Genomic DNA, 22,450 nt, shown 5'->3' on the forward strand with positions numbered 1-22,450 from the left:
CTTTATAGTAATGAAAACAAAAGAATTAAAGATAAATGCAACATAAATGAATTGTATAAGTAATGCTGAATTAAATTGCTCATGTAAATAGATATGATGTGATATCATTTATATAAAGTTTGAAATCAGGAAAATAATTCATATTATTATAGGTGGCACATATACTGGAAAGGACATTATCATTATAAATTTCAGGATTATGGTTAGCTATAGGAAGATAGAGCGTTTTAAAAATGACGGTTAAGTGACGAAGGTATTTTAGTGTGCTAACAATGTTCTATTTCTTGACATATAAGTAGGTTTTACTTTGTTTCACGACTAGTTCTTAGAGGTCAATGCATCTCTTGGGACATATTTTAGAATTCTTAAAAACGTTTTTAAAAAAATTGCAGCATAAATGGCCCCGAAGTTGGAATAATCTGGTTGAAAAACTTGATCCACAATTTACTAAGTATGAAATCTTGAACAATTCACAAAACCTCTTGAAACTTGGCCTACCTCAGTTTTAACATGGAGATGATAATATATTTCTTGCATATTGTGAGGTTTAAATAACAGTATCCAACAATGCCTGGCTCAATAAATAAAAATATAAGATGTTTCTTTCTGTACAGGAAAGATGTTAATTCTCTCCAAACTGAGTCACAGATTCAACTAAAGTCCTAGTTTTGCTAATAACAAATTGAAAAAAATGCTCTAAAAAGCCTTTTTTTTTTTTTTTTTTTGTCTTTTCTAGGGCCGCACCCACGGCATACGGAGGTTCCCAGGCTAGGGAACTAACTGGAGCTACAGCCGCAAGCCTACACCAGAGCCACAGCAACATGGGATTTGAGCTACATCTGCGACCCACACCACAGCTCATGGCAACGCTGGATCCTTAACCCACTGAGCGAGGCCAGGGATCGAACCCACAACCTCATGGTTCCTAGTCAGATTCCTTAAGCACCGAACCACGATGGGAACTCTAAAAGCCATCTGTTTTTGTTTTTGTTTTTTGTCTTTTTGCCATTTCTTGGGCCGCTCCCATGGCATATGGAGGTTCCCAGGCCAGGGGTCGAATTGGAGCTGTAGCCACTGGCCTACACCAGAGCCACAGCATTAGGGAGAAATTAAATTAATTAAAACTAAATTTTAATTAAATTTTTCCTTAGGGACAGTGATAATTTTTTAAAAGTTAGGAAACATGGATCCACAATTTATTCTGAAGCAGCTGAATCTAATATGAGGAAAGAAAATGACAAAATAATTGCAGTTTTTGGAAGTAAGACAATTAGGCTATTATGTTTTCCAGCTATCCAGAAGAGGAAGGAAATCAGTAGCATAATGCAGATCTCCCTGTTCCAACACTAGGCACTTTTGGCCATAATTTACTGGTAGTGTGTCCATGTTTAGAGGTTGATTCTGTAATTGATTCCTTCCTATTAGAGTTATCAAATTGTGTGTTTCAAACCTTATTAAAAATAAATGAGGAGTTCCCAGAATCCGACTAGGAACCATGAGGTTGCGGGTTTGACCCCTGGCCTTGCGCAGTGGGTTAAGGATCCAGTGTTGCCATAAGCTGTGGTGTAGGTCGCAGACGTGGCTCAGATCCTGAGTTGCTGTAGCTCTGGTGTAGGCCAGCAGCTACAGCTCTGATTTGACCCCTAGCCTGGGAACCTCCATATGCCATGGGTGCATCCCTAAAAAGACAAAAGACAAAAAAAAAAAAGAGAGTAAGCAAAAAAGAGAAGATAATCATAGTTTCAAAACAAGAAAATAAAAAATAACATACTAAAAACACATGAAAAGATAAAAAGGAAGAAAACACCTGAATAGACATCTCTCCAAAGAAGATACACAGATGGCCAAAAAGCACATGGAAAAACGCTCAATATCACTGATTATTAGCTAAAGAAATGCAAATCAAAACTACCACGAGATATCACCTCACACCAGTCAGGATGGCCATCATTAATAAGCTCACAAATAGCAAATGCTGGAGAGGGTGTGGAGAAAAGGGAACCCTTCTACACTGTTGGTGGGAATGGAAATTGGTACAACCACTATGGAAAACAGTATGGAGGTACCTCAGAAAACTATACATAGAACTACCATATGACCCAGCAGTCTCACTCTTGGGCATATACCTGGACAAAACTTTCCCTGAAAAAGACACATGCACCTGTACGTTCACTGCAGCACTATTTACAATAGCGAAGACATGGAAACAACCTAAATGTCCATCGCCAGATGAGTGGATTAAGAAGATGTGGCATAGGAGTTCCTGTCGTGGCACAGTAGTTAAGGAATTCGACTAGGAACCATGAGGTTGTGGGTTCAGTCCCTGGCCTTGCTCAGTGGGTTAAGGATCCAGCGTTGCCGTGAGCTGTGGTATAGGTCGCAGATGCGGCTCAGATCCCATGTTGCTGTGGCTCTGGTGTAGGCCGGTGGCTACAGCTCCGATTCAACCCCTAGCCTGGGAACCTCCATATGCCATGAGAGCAGCCCTGGAAAAGGCAAAAAGACCAAAAAAAAAAAAGAAAAAAAAAAGAAGATGTGGCATATATACACGATGGAATACTACTCAGGCATCAAAAAGAACAAAGTAATGCCATTTGCAGCAACATGGATGGAACTAGAGAATCTCATACTGAGTGAAGTAAGTCAGAAAGAGAAAGACAAATACCATATGATATTACTTACATCTGGAATCTAATATATGGCACAAATGAAACTTTCCACAGAAAAGAAACTCATGGACATGAAGAACAGACTTGCGGTTGCTGGCGGGGGGTGGTGGTGATATATAGGGAATTTGGGGTTAAGAGATGCCAACTCTTGCCTTTGGAATGGATTAGCAATGAGGTCCTGCTGTATAGTACTGCGAACCATATCTAGTCACTTATGATGGAGCATGATAATGTGAGAAAAAAGAATGTATACATGTATGTGTAATGGGTCATCTTGCTATACAGTAGAAAATTGACAGGACACTGTAAACCAGTGGAAAAAATACTGGAAAAAATAAAAATCACTATTAAAAAACATAAAAAGGAAGAAAAATCTAAGACAAAAAAGCACAAAATCAAGAACAGTTTATAGAAGATATTAATAGATGAGAAAAATATAATTAAGAATGCCTTTCTATCATAAAAGACAATTTGATGATATTAAACTAAAAGCTTCAAGATATTTGGAAACACATAATATTACTAATAATTATTTGCTACAATGTGATAGAAAATATATTTTAATATTAAAGACAACAATGACATGTGTTTTCACTCTATAAAAGATTAAAATTATCCATCTACTTTAATAGGGCATTCAATCAGTCAACTGTTATGGAAGACCAATTCCTTTATATATGTTACCTCTTCAAATCCAAAAAACTCACATTCAGTCATGTCTCTAAACCCAGTAAATTCATCATAAAGCCCAATATCTCCAACACTAAACTTGGGATACACAGTAACCATATAAACAGTCAATATTACTGCTAAATATGGCTTGCTAAGGACACCTTAAACAGCTTGTCACCATGACTCTTTGCTGCCAAAAGAAAGTTTCCCAAAACTTTTTTAACAGAAATGATCCCTGAAACCTAAAATTCCATAACAATATTAGAAATTTTATGTGCTTTGTTTTATAAAAATTAATCAAGGCAAATGAATTCATATCTAAAAGAAGCTATAAATTTTTACTTACATATTCTGGTTTTAGTTTTTTATCTCCTCCTCTCACAGCCACTTTTTCTAGTTTATCTATAATAGGTCCAATCATTTCCTCATCTTTAAGCTGAAGCTCTTCATGTATTATTTCTATATCTCGAATAGGGTCTACACTTCCTTCAACATGTGTGATATCATCATCTTCAAAAGCACCTAAAATAAATTAAAGGGAAGCAATTCAATAACACAGAAAGCCATTATTACAGTGAGTAAAGATTCGTAGAAGGTTAACAAGTTGTTTAAATTATTCTGCAAGCTGGACACAGCATTTTTTTTTCCTATTTAGTAATATTTAGGGCACTAGCAACAAGACAATATTTCAAGAGCCCCACACTTCAAAAACGGACTAAATAAGATTACGATCTTTACAAAAAGAAAATTATGCTTCAGAACTACTGGTATTTTCAGGTTTGGTACATTAAAAGATACTGAATTCCAGACTGAGAGCTTGAAGTTCTGAACTGCACTATTAGGGTTTCCAAGGGAAACCGGATTTGGGGGGGGTATGTGAAATCATCTGGCAGACCTCTTCCCTGCTTCAATCTACTTTATCACTGTGGTTCTGACGGTGATTAGATAATGAACCACTCAGACACACAATTTACACAGCAGCTAATTTCATCGGCCTGATTTGAGGGTATGGTTTTTAGGGGGCTATCAAAGAAGCAGATGAAGGTGCATTTGTCATATATGAGTGACAACCATTCACACTATCTGAACAAAACGGTGCTGGCCCTTATTAGAAACACATGCTATTATCACATATTTAAAGTGCAGTTGAAGCCATAATTTCAAATTGCCAACTGGAAACATAAGGGTAAAACAACCAGACATTACCGAAGCATGTGTACTGACTTTATGCCCTTTTGAAGACATAATGTGGCAACATAATTCAACTGAGATTTACTCAAATTATCAGATAACAGTATCACAAAAATGAACAAATACTAAGAAATATTATAAACAAAGAGCAATGATATACCCACAAAACAATAAATACATTTATAAACAAATTAATTTAATTAAAATCACCAATTAGATTATATTCTCCAAATGAGATGTTTTTAAACATAAAGTATCAATTATTTTAGAGGTATCATAGGAATCATGAAAGACCGCTTGGTTGAGTTTGATAAGAGAAAAACAGTAACCATTAGCTGATTCCTACTTACCAAAGACCAAGATATTCTCATTACAGGTTACAAAGAGTTTTTAAATATAATTTCCCAGAATTAAAAATAACTAATCTGTTCATATTATAGTATGGAATTATCTGATAATAATTTTAAAAGGAAATAAATTCTGGAGTTCCCACTGTGGCGCAGAGCATTAATGATTCAGCTCTTCTCTGTGGAGGTGCTGGTTCAATCCCTTGCCCAGCAAAGTGGGTCATGAATCCAATGTTGCTGCAGCTGTGGCAGAGGTCGCAGCCCAGGCTCAGATTCGATCCCTGGCCGGAGAACTTCTCCAGTATGGCAGGAAAAGAAAGAAATTAAATAAATTCTTACAATTCAAATACAAGTAGGGAGTTCCCACGTGTGGAGCAGTGGGTTAAGAATCCGACTACGGCAGCTCGTGTCACTGTGGAAGTGCTAGGTTCAATCACAGACCTGGAGCAGTAGGTTGCAGTGGGTTAAAGGATCCAGCATTGCCGTAGCTGCAGCGTGAGTCAGATTTGATTCCTGGTCCAGGAGCTTCCATATGCCACAGGTGTGGCCATAAAATTTTTTTAAAAATCAGAGTATATTTAAAATAATACTTAGGCATTCTTGGCAAAAACATTATATAGCGCCTGATTCATATGAACAAAACTAGCAAAAAAACGAGGAGGCACATTATATCTTACCAATAAACACCCAGACAATGGTCTAGGTAAATTTTCTGAATATCTGAAAAGTAGGAAAGACATTTCCCTGGAAGCACAGTATTATTTACTTCTTATTATGATGAGGTAACTTACACAAATAGCACAATAAAATAGGAAAATTGAAAATAAAAAGTTAGCTCCCTGACACTCAGAGCAACAAAGGAAATATGTTCAGTTCAGTTATAGACATAAAAAACATTTTATGACTCTGAGAATGAAAAATTTCCTACATAGTCATCTTGATTTCCTACATAGTTAATGAGTAAACTACAGTGATAGCCTCAACAACATCCCCACAGTAAGTGCATAAACAGATTTTAAATGGGAGGGTGGCTTTGCTGTGCAATACTTGAATTAGCATAGTCAGAGAGGCCTGAGATGATCCTGAAGCTGAGATCAGTATGAGCAGAATGAGGGAGTAATGTGAAGATCTGAGAGAAGAGAGTTCTAAGAAGTTAAGTATAAAAATCCTAAAATGGAAATAAGCCTGAAATGTTTCAAGAAAAAGAAATAAGGTCAGTGTGGGTGAACCACTGCAGAGGATGGTAAATAAAGGTTAAGTTCACAAACATGTGTAAGCCACAGATGTTTGGCCTTTAATGTAGCTGTAATAGGAAGTCACTGACTAGAAAGCTTTAAATAAAGGGAAAGTAGGGTGAGAATATATGATTTCTGTATTAAAGAGGCCACTTCACTTACTCTAAAAAGAGCAGGTGAGGGACAAGAGTGATGGCAGGACTAAGTGAGAGGGTAGTTACAGTGGCACAGATGAGTGGTAACCGGAAATAAAAGGGCTGTTGTGGAAAGGATGAGAAATGTTTGCACTGGGAATATATTCTAGAATGGACTACATGTAGGATAGAAAGTCATGACTGGAGATACAAAACTGGGAGTTATCAGATGTGTTTAAAGTAATGGGTCCAGATGACATCATGTAGAGAGCACTGAAAAATCCAGGCGTCTGATAAGGAAGGATCTAGCAAAAGAGACCTAGTGACAAAGTCAGAGAAAAAGCAGGCGTCTGCTCTGATAGGAATGAGGGAAAGAAAACATTTCAAGAAGAAAGGAGATTTCAACTATGTCAGAGGCTATTAGAGGTAAAGAAAGTAAGTCGAGAAAGTTGATCATTGATTCTGGCAAAGGGTGGTTCTTTGAGGAATACTTTAATAGCTATTTACTCTTTCATTAATCAGAGATCACAATACCATGACTCAAGGACACAAACATGGACCTAGTCTCTTATTTCTTATAACTAAAGAGCACAAAAGAGCTAAATTTTAGCATTGCTAAGCTCAGTCAGGTTTAGAAAATATTACTCTCCACATATTCTAAGTGGATTAAAAAATTTTACAGGAGTTCCCGTGGTGGCGCAGTGGTTAACGAATCCGACTAGGAACCATGAGGCTGCGGGTTCGGTCCCTGCCCTTGATCAGTGGGTTGACGATCTGGCCTTGCCGTGAGCTGTGGTGTAGGTTGCAGATGCGGCTCAGATCCCACGTTGCTGTGGCTCTGGTGTAGGCCAGTGGCTACAGCTCCGATTCGACCCCTAGCCTGGGAATCTCCATATGCCGCGGGAGCGGCCCAAAGAAATAGCAAAAAGACGAAAAAAAAATTTTACAAAGTTAAAACACTAAGAATGTCTCAGTCTTTGAATGAGAGTCTATCAGTCAAGTAGGTAGCCCACTTAGAAGTCATAGCCACTTTCAAATTTTCACATTCCAAGCAAGCTGACATAAATAAAAAATGAAACAAAAATTTACCAACTGATCAGGTCAATCAACTGATACAGAATCAGTAATTTCTTCTAAATTACTTATTTTTTTCTTTCGAGCTAAGTAAAATATAGTATTCTATTTAAAGCAATACATATACTAATCACATTTTAATAAAACTCTCTAATAACAGACTAAATGCTAATGAAAATAAGCCCTAGTAAGTGAACTATCAATTTTTTAATCTTCCTCTTAATCAGTTTTTTTGCGGCTTAAACTTTTTATAAAGAATGTGCATTGTTCATATAAAACAAGCTATTTTTAAAAGTCATTCTTTTTTAAACACAGTAAACAAGTCTAACGTGAAGAAAATCCTGCACAAATTTTAGTTAAAAATTTTGGTTTTACCAGTGACTAGCCACAAGGAGAAAAATACTATTGCCATTAAAATTATTTTATATCTGTACATTTCTTTGTAAAAATATAAAATGGGTGACTGAAAATAATACTAACTATAGCAAAGTCTCGTTATTAAACAATAAGAGAAATTTAACCATTAGCTAGGCTCACAAAGATTTCCATCACAAAGATTTTTCATCCAGCAATCCGACAATGTTTTCTTTCACAACAAAGCACCTTTTTCAATGCTTCTTGACTTCTCTCACATTTCTAACGCTTTCCTCTTTTCTCTTGCAACCCAGCAGAGGACACAGAGAAAATTAAGGTGGCCTTGGAATACTAAACACTCTTTTTGTTTTTACCCAATCTTTCCTTCTTTCCAGTAGCAAAATGGAAAGCAATACCTTCTACTATTTATGTCCAATCTCTCTACTACCTCTGCTCCTGATCTTAGTCTCTCTCAAGAAAGTTTGCTCAAAGACCTTGATTTGTATTTTCTGAGACCTCAGTATCTTATGCCTCTCTTTCTCCTACATTCGCATCATCTCTCCATTTTCACTATCATTTTCCCATCAACATTTAAGTAGGCTTAGGATTGTACAATAAATTGGCCACATTAATCACCCTCAGACATTAATTTCCCTTCCAGCTATTGCCTTCTTTACTCCAGCTCAGAGCCAAATTTCTTTCTTTTCTTTTCTTTTTGTCTTTTTGCCATTTCTTGGGCCACTCCCACGGCATATGGAGGTTCCCAGGCTAGGGGTCTAATCAGAGCTGTAGCCACCAGCCTATGCCAGAGCCATAGCAATGCCAGATCCGAGCCGCGTCTTCACTACAGCTCATGGCAACGCTGGATCCTTAACCCACTGAGCGAGGCCAGGGATCAAACCCGCAACCTCATGGTTCCTAGTCGGATTCGTTAACCACTGAGCCACAACGGGAACTCCAGAGCCAAATTTCTTGAGAAGGCTGCCTGTACTTACTCTCTCTACTTCTTTACTTCCGATATAAAAACTTAACCTAAGGAGTTTGGAATATGCCTCCATCATGCTATCAGAAATCAATCTCAGGGCATAGATCTGGACAATACTGTAATTTGAAAAGATGCATGCACCCCTATGTTCACAGCAGACCTATTTACAAATGGCCAAGACATGGAAAAACCTAAATGTCTATTGACAGATGAATGGATAAAGATGTGGTACAAATATACAATGGACTACTTACTCAGCCACAAAACAGTGAAATAATGCCATCTGGAGCAACATGAATGGACTTAGAGATATCATACTAAGTGAAAGAAGTCAGAAAGAGAAAGACAAACACCATTTATATCACTTATATGTGGAATCTAAAATATGACACAAATGAACCTACTTACAAAACAGAAACAGACTCACAGACACAGAGAATAGACTTATGTTGCCAAGGTTGGGGTGAGGTTGGGTGGGAGTTTGGGATTAACAGATGCAAACTATACTTCAATAAAAATTTTTTTAAATTTTTTTTTTTTTGTCTTTTTTAGGGCCTCATGTGCAGCATATGAAAGTTTCCAGGCTATGGAGTTCCCGTTGTGGCTCAGTGGTTAACGAATCCGACTAGGAACCATGAGGTTGCGGGTTTGATCCCTGGCCTTGCTCAGTGGGTTAAGGATCCAGTGTTGCCATGAGCTGTAGTGAAGACGCGGCTCGGATCTGGCATTGCTATGGCTCTGGCATAGGCCGGTGGCTACAGCTCTGATTAGACCCCTAGCCTGGGAACCTCCATATGCCGTGGGAGTGGCCCAAGAAATGGCAAAAAGACAAAAAAAAAAAAGTTCCCAGGCTAGGAGTTGAATCGGAACTGCAGCTGCCAGCCTACACCACTGCCACAGCAGTGTGAGATCCAAGCCATGTCTGTGACCTACACTGCCGCTCACGGAAACACTGGATCCTTCAATCACTGAACAAGGCTAGGGATCAAACCTGCGTCCTCATGGATACTAGTTGGGTTCATTACTACTGACCCATAACAAGAACTCCTAAAACAAATTTTTAAAAGGACACCAATGATTTGTCTTCATGAGGTTAAAGAACCATTCTTCAGGAATCCTGAATGACCTCTCAGTAACATCTAACTTCAGAGCACTGAGAAAAATCTCTTTCACTGCTTCTTTTCAACGGCATTCTCCTGTTTTCTTTTCTTTTTTTCTTTTTTCTATTTTCCCCAATCATTTCTTTTTAGGCTATTCCTCTCCTTGCTCTAACTACTCCATAAATGTTGCTATTTCTTTTAACCCTCTTCTCTTGTCCCTCTATTCCACACACATTAACAGAATTTCCAGCCCCAATCTCCCAAATGGCTCTAGCATATTTTCTATCAAAACTATAGAAACAATATTTGACTTGGTGAGATATATTGACTACCCGCCTGGTACTGGACACTCTGCATCATATTTATATTTGGTATGATATGACACAAATGGCTATTTTCAATTATAAATGGGCTGAAGACTGACCAATTTCCTCATCCATTCATTCAAAGACTATCTTATTCCATAAAGATTCGAGTAAGATAAACAAATCCATAACTTTAGGGAGCTAAATCTAACTGGAAAGAATTTCAGAAATAAAAATACACTTCAAAGATTCAGGACTTCAGTGAACTACTTTGCTATATTACCACTTAAACTGGGTTGTATTCAGTTAAAGCAAAGCATCCTTAGCTAGATGCAGAAACAGATTTTAAAACACATGATGCATTTAAGTGTACAGACTTCACCAAACTACTTTATAAACTACCTGTCATGGAAACCTTGATATCCCAAATTGCATGTCTAGAGTTTTCTTGGAAATAAGAGGGTATGTGGTCAAGATGGGCCTATTTCGCTTAGGTTTTTTTTCCATCTTCTACCACTATACAGTGCAGAGATAAGGAATTCCTTGGCATATAAACCAATGCATAAACTGTTACCGCCTCAACACATATGCAAATATGCCTTGCTAAAAGTAAGTTTCTCACTTAAAGATTCCTTATATATCTAACAATATGCTAAGTCTTGTGAGAATTAAAAACAAAAATCAAAATAATAGGACTTTGGTCTTAATGACTGGATAACTGAATGGGAAAATTAATGAAAAAGGAGACCAATACTCACTAGCAAGGTCCTTAAATATAGGCTTAATTAGTAATAATTAACCATTAAGGCCTTTAAATATAGACATTTGGTATAGGTAAAGAAGATAAAGAAAGGCATGACAAGTAACAGGGAAAAGCATCAGAGAAAAAAAATAAAGGTTGAAATAAACAAGGCTTACTGGAAAGCTGACCATAGTTGGCTTTATAGAAAAACCATATTGAAGAGTAGTGGAAAACAAAAATGTATTATATCTGGTAGGGGTGAAGAACAGGGACATCCAAATAGCATGGTAAATCTGGCTTTCATCTCTATTCAACAGGCAGCCAATATTGGTTTTTATGTTGAATGGAAAGGCTCATTTCGGAAAGACTAACCAGAAATGGGGAACCAGCTAAAAGAGGATTGTTGTACTCCAAATGTGGTGATAAAGAAGTACATTAGAATAATGGTGGGAGATATGAAGGCAGGATGCATAGTGAGACTTAACTAAAGAAAACAATGTCAACTACATAAAAGTGATGAGAGAGAGAGAGGGGGAGGGGGGTGGATGTTGACAAGCTTTCAGGCCAAAAGATCTTTATTTGCATCTAAGGTAATATTAGTACACACAAGATTCAGAGCCAAAATCAAGTATGGAACCAACAAGTATTATATAACCAAAATACAGACTCTAGAAAAAAAGAAATAAAATTATTACACAAACATATTGAATCTTAAATCATAGCACCAAAACATCCTGTGTGCTACGTTATTTCACATTCTTTTCAGTTTGTCCTATGTGGTAAATAGCAAATATTCTAACCCAGAGTCCCGCCAAAATCACTGAAGGGTGGGGGGACACATTATTAAACCAGCAGAAGATAAATTATTAAACACAATTTAGAAATCAAGACAAGGACATCCTGCTCAAAAAAGCTTTATCTTTTTGAATTCATAATCTGTTCTTCAAAGTTCTATCCATGTCAGAACTATGATTCCCAACTTCCTTACAATTCTGTAGCTCATTAATAAAAGAGAAAGAATGCTAAACTTTTTTTTTTTTTTTTTTTTTAGGGCTACACCCGTGGCATATGGAGGTTCCCATGCTAGGGGTCTCATCGGAGCTACAGCTGCCAGCCTATGCCACAGCTACAGCAATGCCAGATCAGAGCTGGGTCTGCCACCTACAACACAGCTCACAGCAACACCGGATTCTTAACCCATTGAGCAAGCCCAGGGATAGAACCCACAACCGCATAGTTACCAGTCAGATTCGTTTCTGCTGCGCCACAAAGGGAACTCCAAGAGAGCTAAACTTGCATTGGCAATTCACCTAACATCTAAGCTTTATTCATTAACACCAAAAAATACAAGTTCCTACTTATTTTTCATAAATGATATGACAAAAATTCTTTAATATTTGGGGGGAAAAGTAGCTTAAAGGGGGAGTTATAGCCATAAAATACTAAAATAAAATCCTGCCATTTGTGACAACATGGAAGAATCTAGAGGGTATATATATATCATGCTAAGTAAAAGAAGTCAGACAAGGAAAGACATACTATAGGCCCTCGCTTGTGTGGAGAATCTAAAATACAAAACAAATGAACAAACAGAACAAAATGAAAATAGATTCAAAGATACAGACACCAAACTGGGGCTGCCAGAGGAGTAGGATGGGAAGCTAAAACAGGTGAAGAGGAATAAAGGCACAAACTTCCAGTTATAAAGAAAAAAAAGTTATAGGGATGCAATACATAGCATAAGAAATATGTTCCATAATATTGTAATAACTCTGTATGGGGACAGATGGTTACTAGACTTACCGTGACTTTGTAATGTATATATGCATTGAATCACCATGCTGTACACCTGAAACTAACATAGTATTGTACATCAGCTGTATCTGAATTTTAAAAAGAAGATATCTATCACCCTAGAAAGCTCACTTTTCCAGTTAAATTACTCCCCTCCCCCAAATAACCACCATTCTAATGCCTATCACTTAGTTTGTTGGTTCCTTTTTTTTTTTTTTTTTTTTTTTTTTGTCTTTTTGCCATTTCTTGGGCCGCTCCCGCAGCATATGGAGGTTCCCAGGCTAGGGGTCTAATTGGAGCTGTAGCCACCGGCCTATGCTAGAGCCATAGCAACATGGGATCCAAGTCACATCTGCGACCTACACCACAGCTCACGGCAACGCTGGATCCTCAACCCACTGAGCAAGGCCAGGGATCGAACCCGCAATCTCATGGTTCCTAGTCGGATCCCACTGAGCCATGACAGGAACTCCAGTTTGTTGGTTCTTGTACTTTCATATAAATGGAATTATGTAGTTAAAGAGTGAACGGGGGTAAAGCTGTTTATTGCACACTCCAAATACTATGATTTAGAAGTGTAGTTTAAGCCTAGGTTTATAGATGCACTTTAAAACTCTAGTCTAGGAGTTCCCGTCGTGGCGCAGTGGTTAACGAATCCGACTAGGAACCATGAGGCTGCGGGTTTGGTCCCTGCCCTTGCTCAGTGGGTTAACGATCCGGCGTTGCCGTGAGCTGTGGTGTAGGTTGCAGACGCGGCTCGGATCCCGCATTGCTGTGGCTCTGGCGTAGGCCGGTGGCTACAGCTCCGATTCAACCCCTAGCCTGGGAACCTCCATATGCCGCAGGAGCGGCCCAAGAAATAGCAACAACAACAACAACAACAACAAAAAGACAAAAGACAAAAAAAAAAAAAAAACAAAAAACAAAAAACTCTAGTCTAAATCTAAATAAAGCCCTTTCTCATCTTGACAATAAAAGCAATTTGAGCAAAAACAGAATCTAATCCATAGTTGAACCTCAAGTTTATAATGTCTCTTTGCCTCTGTATTAAATAAGATGTATAGTTTTAACTATTTTCCTTAAGCTAGAAAGTAGAAAAAGGACATCTCAATTTACTATATTTATTTCAAAAATAAATTTGTCTTCTTAAAGGTATCAGGGAAGAAGGCAAGTTTTGGAACACACAAAAAGAACTAATAAATCATCCTGCTAACCAAATTCTACAAAAAGGATGCAGCTTTAAGTCTCTAAGGCTTCAGAGTTTGAAGCAAATGAAAAGGGTTGTATTAATCAAATTTTAATTACTTTAAGCGGATATATTTATAGACTCTTGGAGAAATAAAATATTTTGTAAACACATAAAAATGGAAATAGCTGGTCTAGTAATATAAACTGTTAATTACTTGATGCAATGGCATAAATGGAATAGTGTAACTAGACTTGGTGGATTGCACTGATTTTACGATAATAAATCAATCAAAAATACTGAAGTCAGGAGTTCCTGTCATGGCACAGTGGAAATGAATCTGACTAGTATCCATGAGGATGCGAGCTCGATCCCTGAACTCATTCAGTGGATTAAGGCTCCGGCTTTGCCATGAGCTGTGGAGTAGGTGGCAGACACGGTTCATATCCCGCATTGCTGCGGCTGTGGTATAGGCCATCAGCTGCAGCTCCCATTCAACACCTAGCCTGGGAACTTCCATATGCCACAGGGTGTGGACCTTAAAAAAAAGCCAAATTAAACTCTATTTTCCAGAGGAAATCTATTCTATGAGATACAGCAAAGGTCTTAAAATAGTCCAATCTGTGCTACAGGCTAACTGTTTAATGCTGGAATAGGAAACAGAACTATGGAATAGTGAAAAATATTTGCTTCTGCTTTGCTTCTCCTCCATCTCCTCTTCTTCCCTCCTCATTTATTATAGGAAAAGGCCCTCAAACCAAATCTTAGCCAGGAGGAAGACAACTATCAAAAACTGATCAAGATTTTCAAAAAGTTTAGTGAAATAAAACACACGTGGCTGACTTTGAGGAACTAATATAAAATTAAAGATTTTAAATGATTCACATAGGACTATAACACAAAGTGGAAGCAATCAATGCTAGAAGCAAAGAATCATTCCTAACATTGAGACAAAATATATTTAGTATAGGAAATAATAAGAAAGTAGATCAGTCAGGTTCTGAGAAAACTTAAATTTTTTCATTTATTATTTTCTCCTAATTTTAAGAGTTCATATAAATTAAAACTAATAAGCTCCTAAGTAGGGACTTGAAAACAAAACATTAAGGTGAATATAATAAAAAAGGAACAGACTCCCTAATACAGAGGACAAACTAGTGGTTACCAGTGGGGAGAGGAGAAAGGAGTAGATTAAGATATACAAACTACTATACATAAGATAAACTACAAGGATATATTGTACAGCACAGGGAATAGTTAATATTTTATAGTAACTATTAGCATAACCTTTAAAAACTGCGAATCTGAATACACAATTTTATATACATGAAACATAATATTTTACATCAACTAAAAATTAAAATAAAAAGGAATACATTAAATAATAATAATAAAAAACATGGAGTTCCCATTGTGGCACAGCGGAAACAAATCTGACTAGTATCCATGAGAATGCAGGTTCAATCCCTGGCCTTGCTCAATGGATCAGGGATCCCATGTTGCTGTGGCTGTGGCTAGCTCTGATTCGACCCCTAGTCTGGAAACTTCCATTATGCCATGGGTGCGGCCCTAAAAAGAAAGAAAGAAAGAAAGAAAGAAAAGATTAAGTAGGAAGGATGACTTGAAGAGAGAAAAAAGATACAGGTATAAAGACTTGAAAAACATGAAGAATTGGACCTTATGTAGTACAGTACCAAGCAAAAAAAGCCTTTTGATTATTAATGACACCACCTAACTGATTAGAAGTATCACATTACAACATTACACAATATAATTCTTTTAAATGCACAGAACACCAGAAAACTCTACCTAACAGTTGCTGGTATTGTACTTACTTGGTAGATAATTAGAGATTCATACCATTAAGGAATCCTTAAAGTCACTTAAAAGTTAGGAATTATAACCCCAGAGTCAACACCTGTACTTAATTATATTCAATTGCTCAAGAGTTTTACATTTTTAGTTGCTGCAATATATCAACCCTTTCCAAAGAAGCAGGCAGAAAAGAAGCACCTTAATGAGCACTAACATTCAACTCTCAACAAAATTTTTGCTTCTTATTCTATATAATAGATACTTAGATGTCTAAAAGTAAATTTAATCAATGGTATTTTGAATTAATATTTATTGAGATGCGGCTCTACTTCCAATGATGAGGTAGCTGCTTTTGCTGTATTTAATCTTCCCAATAACTCTCTTACCAACTTTCTAATTTCTAAAACATCACTTAGGCTTCTGCCATTAGAAAAAGCACTCTACAAACTGGCCTTGACCCACCTTGACCCACCCTCACTCTCGACAAATTCTCAGCTCAAGTCATGCTCTTGTACTGACCCCCAAGCCCTGAAAGTTCATAATATTCAACCATCAGTATATTTTTGCACACTCCCTTCACTAGGCCTCAAAGATACATATCCTTTCTTTATATTACAAATCACATGCATCCCTGAATTCTTGACTATTAGTGATGATATTCACTTAATTTTCCGAGGACTTCGTAGGCACATTGCACTGGATTACATTTTATGGTACAACTTCTTAAATGTATAAATCAAATTAAGAAGAGGGAAAAAACATGCCTATATACTATAAATAAGACCAATAAATGCAGCATAAAAGAAGAAAAGAAAGAAGGAATTGATTAGCATAAATCAGGATGAAGGAGGGAAGGCCTGAGTACAGATGAAGACTTTTAGGGGCAGGTATTCGCAAAGGGAAGCAGAGAATCAAGAAGACATTACAGGTAGGACAGAAGTACAAGTACAGCAGAAGTGATGAAGGGCACAGACTCTGGAATCAGATTATCTGGATTTCAGAGTGTCTGACTCATTAATTGTGTGAGTATTTAATTTCTCTGTGCCTTAGTTTCCTCGTCTGTAAAATCTAGATAGTAATACCTACCCCTTAAGACTGTTCTGAAGATTAAAAGTGGTAATATAGTAAAGATTTTAGGATGTAAGCACTCAAAACATGTCAATTACACTTACAAATGAAAGGCTAACAACTAGGGTTTCTCAACCTTGGCAATACTAACATTTTGGGCCAGATAACTCTTTGTTGTGCGGAACTGACCTGTGCATTGCAGGATTTTAACAGCACAAACCAGATGCTAATAGCGCACACACACACACACACACACACACACACACACACACACACACACACACATACAAGTGCACGAGTGTGTGCATACATGCACCCAAGCTATAAAGATCAAAAATTCTCCAGACATTTCTAACTCACAAAAGAGAACCAATGGTATACACTAAAGACAAAGGATGGGCTACGCAGCAAGCATAGATATTGCCATGTGTTCAAATATACAGATGTCAATTGGCAAAAAGGTTTTAACACTGAGTTCAGGAGTTACAATTTAATCTCATCAATTATAAAATTCCTATGTAGATTTTTGGAGACTCTTGTTCACTTATTCATTCACCTTCTCTTTAAATTATTCTATCAGTTATATACAAGACCTAATAGCTTGGAGAGAGACTTATGACCACAAACAGAGCATCTGACTGTTGGTACTAGTTATAGAAATAACAAGAAAGTGGTTAAATCCAAAAAAAATTAAAATCTTTACAAAGATTTTTTTTTGGTCCAGTGGGTAGGAAGAATGATATTGAGAAGAAATGAAATGTGGCTGGTCATAAAACTGGAGATGTATAACAGCTAAAGATATATATTTTAACAGACATACTTAATGTTTACTAAATGTTAATCACAAAGAGAATGGTGCCAGGAGCTGGAAGGCAAATTTCAGAGATGAGGAAAAGCTTGGTAAGATTAGTTGCTGCCCTCAGAGATGTTTACAATCCAATAGGGGAGATAGATCAACTTATAATAAATACAAGAGAGTAAACCCAGGATGAAAGGAAGCAGGGAGAGGGTCAGTATGCAGTAGGAGCTGATGGGAAGTCAAGTCCCAAGGTTTCAAATTGAAATGCTGATGTTATGTAGATTCATGTGCAGGTTTTGATGGAAGTATATTTTTTAATCCCATATTTAAGTACATTGATGCTCTGCTAAGAGATAATACTGTCTCTGCTAGAGTTTGAAACTGGTGTTTAAATGCTTGAGAAATGTAAACATGTGAAAGGTGTTAATTAGTCTAATAAGTGTCTGGCTATTAATTTTTTAAATAATTATTTTTAGCTTTATCTATAATATCAATAGATTATGACTTTTACCTCGTTTTGCTAAGATATGAGAATGGGGTGGAGATAGAAGGAATGGAAAAGAAAGGGATCACCGAGAACATTTGGTGTTAGAATAGGAAATTGATGGTTTGATTAAACCCACATTATATGACAGGGATCTTTCTTGAGTCCAAACTGGAAGGTTAATGTCATTAAACCACATAATACACCTCACAAAATAATTATGCCCTTAAATTCAATAATCCACACTTCTAAAATGAGAGCAGCAACACAGAAGAAAGGCTAAGGCCTGAAAGACTAAGGACAGACAAGCACCTGCACCTTTGGAAGCAGATTGTGTAGGGCAGGACACTGCAAACCCAGTAGTCTTCTGACCCAACCTACCCTAACTGGCTCAGCAAAATGGATACCAACTACCTAAGAGATTCCTAGAATCCTACCGCTACCCTAAAGTTCTAGAGATCTAGTCATCACCAACAGTTAAGCCAGAGCAAACAATCACCACCAGGTGGTGCCAAATCAAAGCCAGTACCAGAATGATTTGGCCAGGCCAGCACCCCTCACCTTCTGCAACTAGGTGTGCAGGTTCACCCCAGTCCTTTCATTCGACTAGCAATCAAGGGACCTCATATTTTATGCAACTGAAAATTTTGGAGCCAAGTAGCATATTAAAGCAGAGGAGGGGTGGTAACTGTAATATATTCTTTCCAGTGGTAAGAGGATGGTGGTGGTGGTGATGGTGATGGTGACGGAATTAAGGCTTAAGACTAGTTACAAAGGAGTAAAATTTTTTTTTGTCTTTTTAGGGCCAAACCCGCGGCATATGGATATTCCCAGGCTCGGGGTCGAATAAGAGCTGTAGCCGCTGGCCTACGCCACAGCCACAAGAACACCAGATCCGAGCCATGTCTGCAACCTACACTACAGCTCACCACAACGCCGGATCCTTAACCCATGGAGCATGGCCAGGGATCGAACCCTCAACCTCATGGTTCCTAGTTGAATTCATTTCTGCTGCACCACGAAAGGAACTCCCTACAAAGGAGTAAATTTTTTTTAAAATTATTTTTGTTTTATGCCAGTACTCATTAATACAAACTCAGATATAGCCTTAAAAATAATCAGGAAAGGAGTTCCAGTTGTAGCTCAGTGGTAACGAATCTGACTAGTATCCATGAGGACTCTGGTTTGATCTCTAGCCTTGCTCAGTGGGTTAAGGATTCGGCATTGCTCTGAACTGTGGTGCAGGTCGGCAGCTGTAGCTCCGATTGGACCCCTCGCCTGGGAACTTCCATATGCCACAGATGTGGCCCTAAAAAAACAAAAATCAAGAAATCATAAATAATGCAGTCCTCAGAAAGTTCTGCCTAATCAAGACTTTAAATATTTAAATATGAACACAATGCCTCAAGGCTTTCCCCACATGCCTCTACTAATGAACCATGATCTTCAATGAGAGTAAAAAGATATAATACTGCTGATCCCTCTGAAGAAAGTTAAATGATCCTATAGCTCTTTGGTCTTTAAAGCATAAAACATGGGGACTACAGTAAAAAACTAATAAGACAAATCTCCCTAGTCCTTCCCCAATGTCAAAAAATAAGGAAGTTCCTCTCAATTTCTATAAGAAACACCTCAAAATTTCTAATAAAAGACTTCATGGCAAACTTACGCCCCTTGATCTCCATCTTATCCCCACCACCATGAGATTTTAGTGCTGCTTATATGCTATACCTGTCAAGATCTGATGACTGTATGTTATGTATTCATCTGAACAGAACCACTACACTTAGTTACAGGCTATCATCAACCAATTCATTCTCTTGCTAAAATCAAGTCATCCAATTACTCCTTGACTAATCAAGGCTGTTTTGGCTTTTTCTTTTTTCAAAAGGTACTCAACAGCATAAACAGTTCACTTACAAGAAATGGAAAGGGGCTAATCAGCAGAATTATTGTTTTGCTGCTACAATTTGCAGTATTTAAATTTAGTTGCTGATTGGACTGAAAGTTTTATGATATAGCATATGAAACTAGTTTAATACAACTGTGAAGCTGTGTAGCTGTATTGTCTTGCCATGGCTATATTGGTCTACTCTATGGGACAGCCTGCTTTCTTTAAAATAAAGATACTTTAAAAATAAGTTTCAGTATACTTTCCCACATATATCGCTTTTATAAAGGCAACAAGCTATTAAAATGCCTGAGCATTTTTAAAGTTAGTAACTGTGCACATACACATATTGTGTTTGTTACATGTTTATAAAACCACAATTGCTTAGGTTTTTAATTTGCATTTATTTTGGCTTCTAAGCAACAATAAACTAAAGAGACATTATTTGATTATTATTTCAGAAGATAAAGATTATCTAAAAGGGTACATTTTAAATAAATACGTGTTACCCTTCATATAAAAATAAAGCAGTGGAAACTATTTGTAAAATGAGGAATAGTTCAATGACATGAATAATTCTGGGTGCACAAAAGGCATAGAATGAAATTATTATCCATCAATATTGTTACTCTTATCTATACAGAATTTCTGAGAGACTGTTTGACAGAATGACTAAAGAACAAAATCCAAATACTAAACTAAAACAAAATTTTATTTATTCATTAAAACATAAGAAAAGACTTGTATATCAAAACCTGGACTGACAATTTTGAAGAGAGATATGATCCAGTCTTTTAACTCAGATTTACCTTGCTAAATATGGACCTTCATTAACAAAAAGGACAGATTTTATTTTGCAGGAGGAAGACATGCTTTTATAAATAAAAAGAATAGCCTGGCTTTTTTAAAAACCTTAAAACATAACCAAATTCTTTATATATTAAATAAAATAATGCTATGCAGTAACCATCAACAAGAACTTACATATGGAGTGGAAAACATAACAGACACACACACATATATACACATAAATAGGAATAAAATAATTTGCAAATATTTTATATATGTCCACATACATAAGCAGTATTCTAAAGGCATATATTTTGCATGCTAAGACTCATCTAAAAATGAAATTCTAGAGAGAACTATAAAATTATATTTCCATCATAAGTCTGATAGGACCATTCCACATATACATACATTTCAGAAAAGTCTTAATTTCACAAATGCATTGACAAGGTATATAACTGCCAGTACATTTCAAACCAATTCTGCTTAATTTCAAAAAATATGCTATTATTTTAATATTTTTAAAAGATTCAATCTTGTTATGTATGCTGAAATTCAAGGAAACAAGTAAAAAATAAAATACATTAATTAACAACAGAGAACTAATATTCTCTAAAGCTGAATATTTCTCAGAGTAGGCACACCTGCCAATATATTAAAAATAAGTAAAATCAACTACAAAAGTGATAAATCAAATGCCATGGTAGACTTGACTTCTCAGACAGCATTTTCAGCCGTCTTTTGTGGCTTTGTTTGGCGCCATAGTCCTTTAAGTTTTGTCTTCATAAAGCCCTAACTAGTTGTAATCATTTGCAGCCTAATTGTGGACATTTATCTGCTTTTCTTATGCATAGAACATAGCTATTAAAGCTGAATGGTGATGGTGTGAAGTATAGGTTAAATTGGGTGAAATTAAAGCAAATTACTCCGGGATGTGGAAATCTGAAAATAGAAACCACCAATGATTTGCAACCCTCTTGATGATCAGCTTCACAGAACCCTAAACGACAAGAAAACTTACATATTTTAAAGTTAACTAGGTTTTTTTTTAAATAATATGTATAAATGTATTTTTAACTACATGTATTTCTTAGCAATAGTGGAAAGATTATTAGTTTAACTCAGCTGCAATGTGAAAAAGATCTCAGGTTTCTATTTTAAATAGTGCAGTTCATTTCTTAAATAAAATTTCCTTTCCATCATATAAATTTTTACCTATAAGATTTCATCCAAGTATATCAAACACAAAATATACACATTATCATATGCTATTTTGCTAGGTTCTAACTCTGAATAAAAGTATTAATACTAGAGATAACACTGGAGAGTCACAGTAATAAAAGCAACTTTTAATATAACCATAAATGTATTTATTATACCTATAGGCTTATTTATACATATGCCATATATAAATCTGCATGTGTGATTAGAACACAGAAAAAATAGAGAAGCCTAACAAATGTAAAACATTAAAATATAAGAATTTTATTTTTATTTCTCTAAAACCTTACTGCTTAATCCACAGTTTGGATAAAAACAATAAAAACATATCCATTTGCACCTAGCATATTCTCTTAGGCAAGCAAGCAAAGTAGTATTTAAAAAAAAAATGACTAAACCATAATTTAGACCAGCTTATTCTACAGCTGGAAAAAAATTCTAGCAACAAAACTGGCATCCTTCTTTTATTTTATTGACTGCTATGCAGAAAGCATATTTAGATATCTGAGGAGAGGTGAAATTATATGATATGGCCCACACCTTCAAGGAGCTTACAGTCTAGTTGGAGAAAGAAGACAAGTGTACATAACTAAAT

General features: G+C 36.6%; 1 protein-coding gene across 2 annotated transcripts in view; it reads right to left on the reverse strand.

Moving 5' to 3' along the window:
- Positions 1-22,450, reverse strand: part of OLA1 (Obg like ATPase 1) — a 175,463-nt gene that overhangs the window by 66,268 nt on the left and 86,745 nt on the right. For both annotated transcript variants that reach the window (XM_021076152.2, XM_084999553.1), the window contains exon 5: positions 3,688-3,863. In XM_021076152.2, the coding sequence (XP_020931811.2) occupies positions 3,688-3,863 (176 nt within the window). The remainder of the gene's footprint in view (positions 1-3,687; positions 3,864-22,450) is intronic.

This window comes from Sus scrofa, chromosome 15, assembly GCF_054392235.1.
Source record: "Sus scrofa isolate SSC_HxYL_T2T_F1_AM1 chromosome 15, Sscrofa_HxYL_maternal_Yorkshire_Landrace_v2.0, whole genome shotgun sequence".
Lineage (NCBI taxonomy): Eukaryota > Metazoa > Chordata > Mammalia > Artiodactyla > Suidae > Sus > Sus scrofa.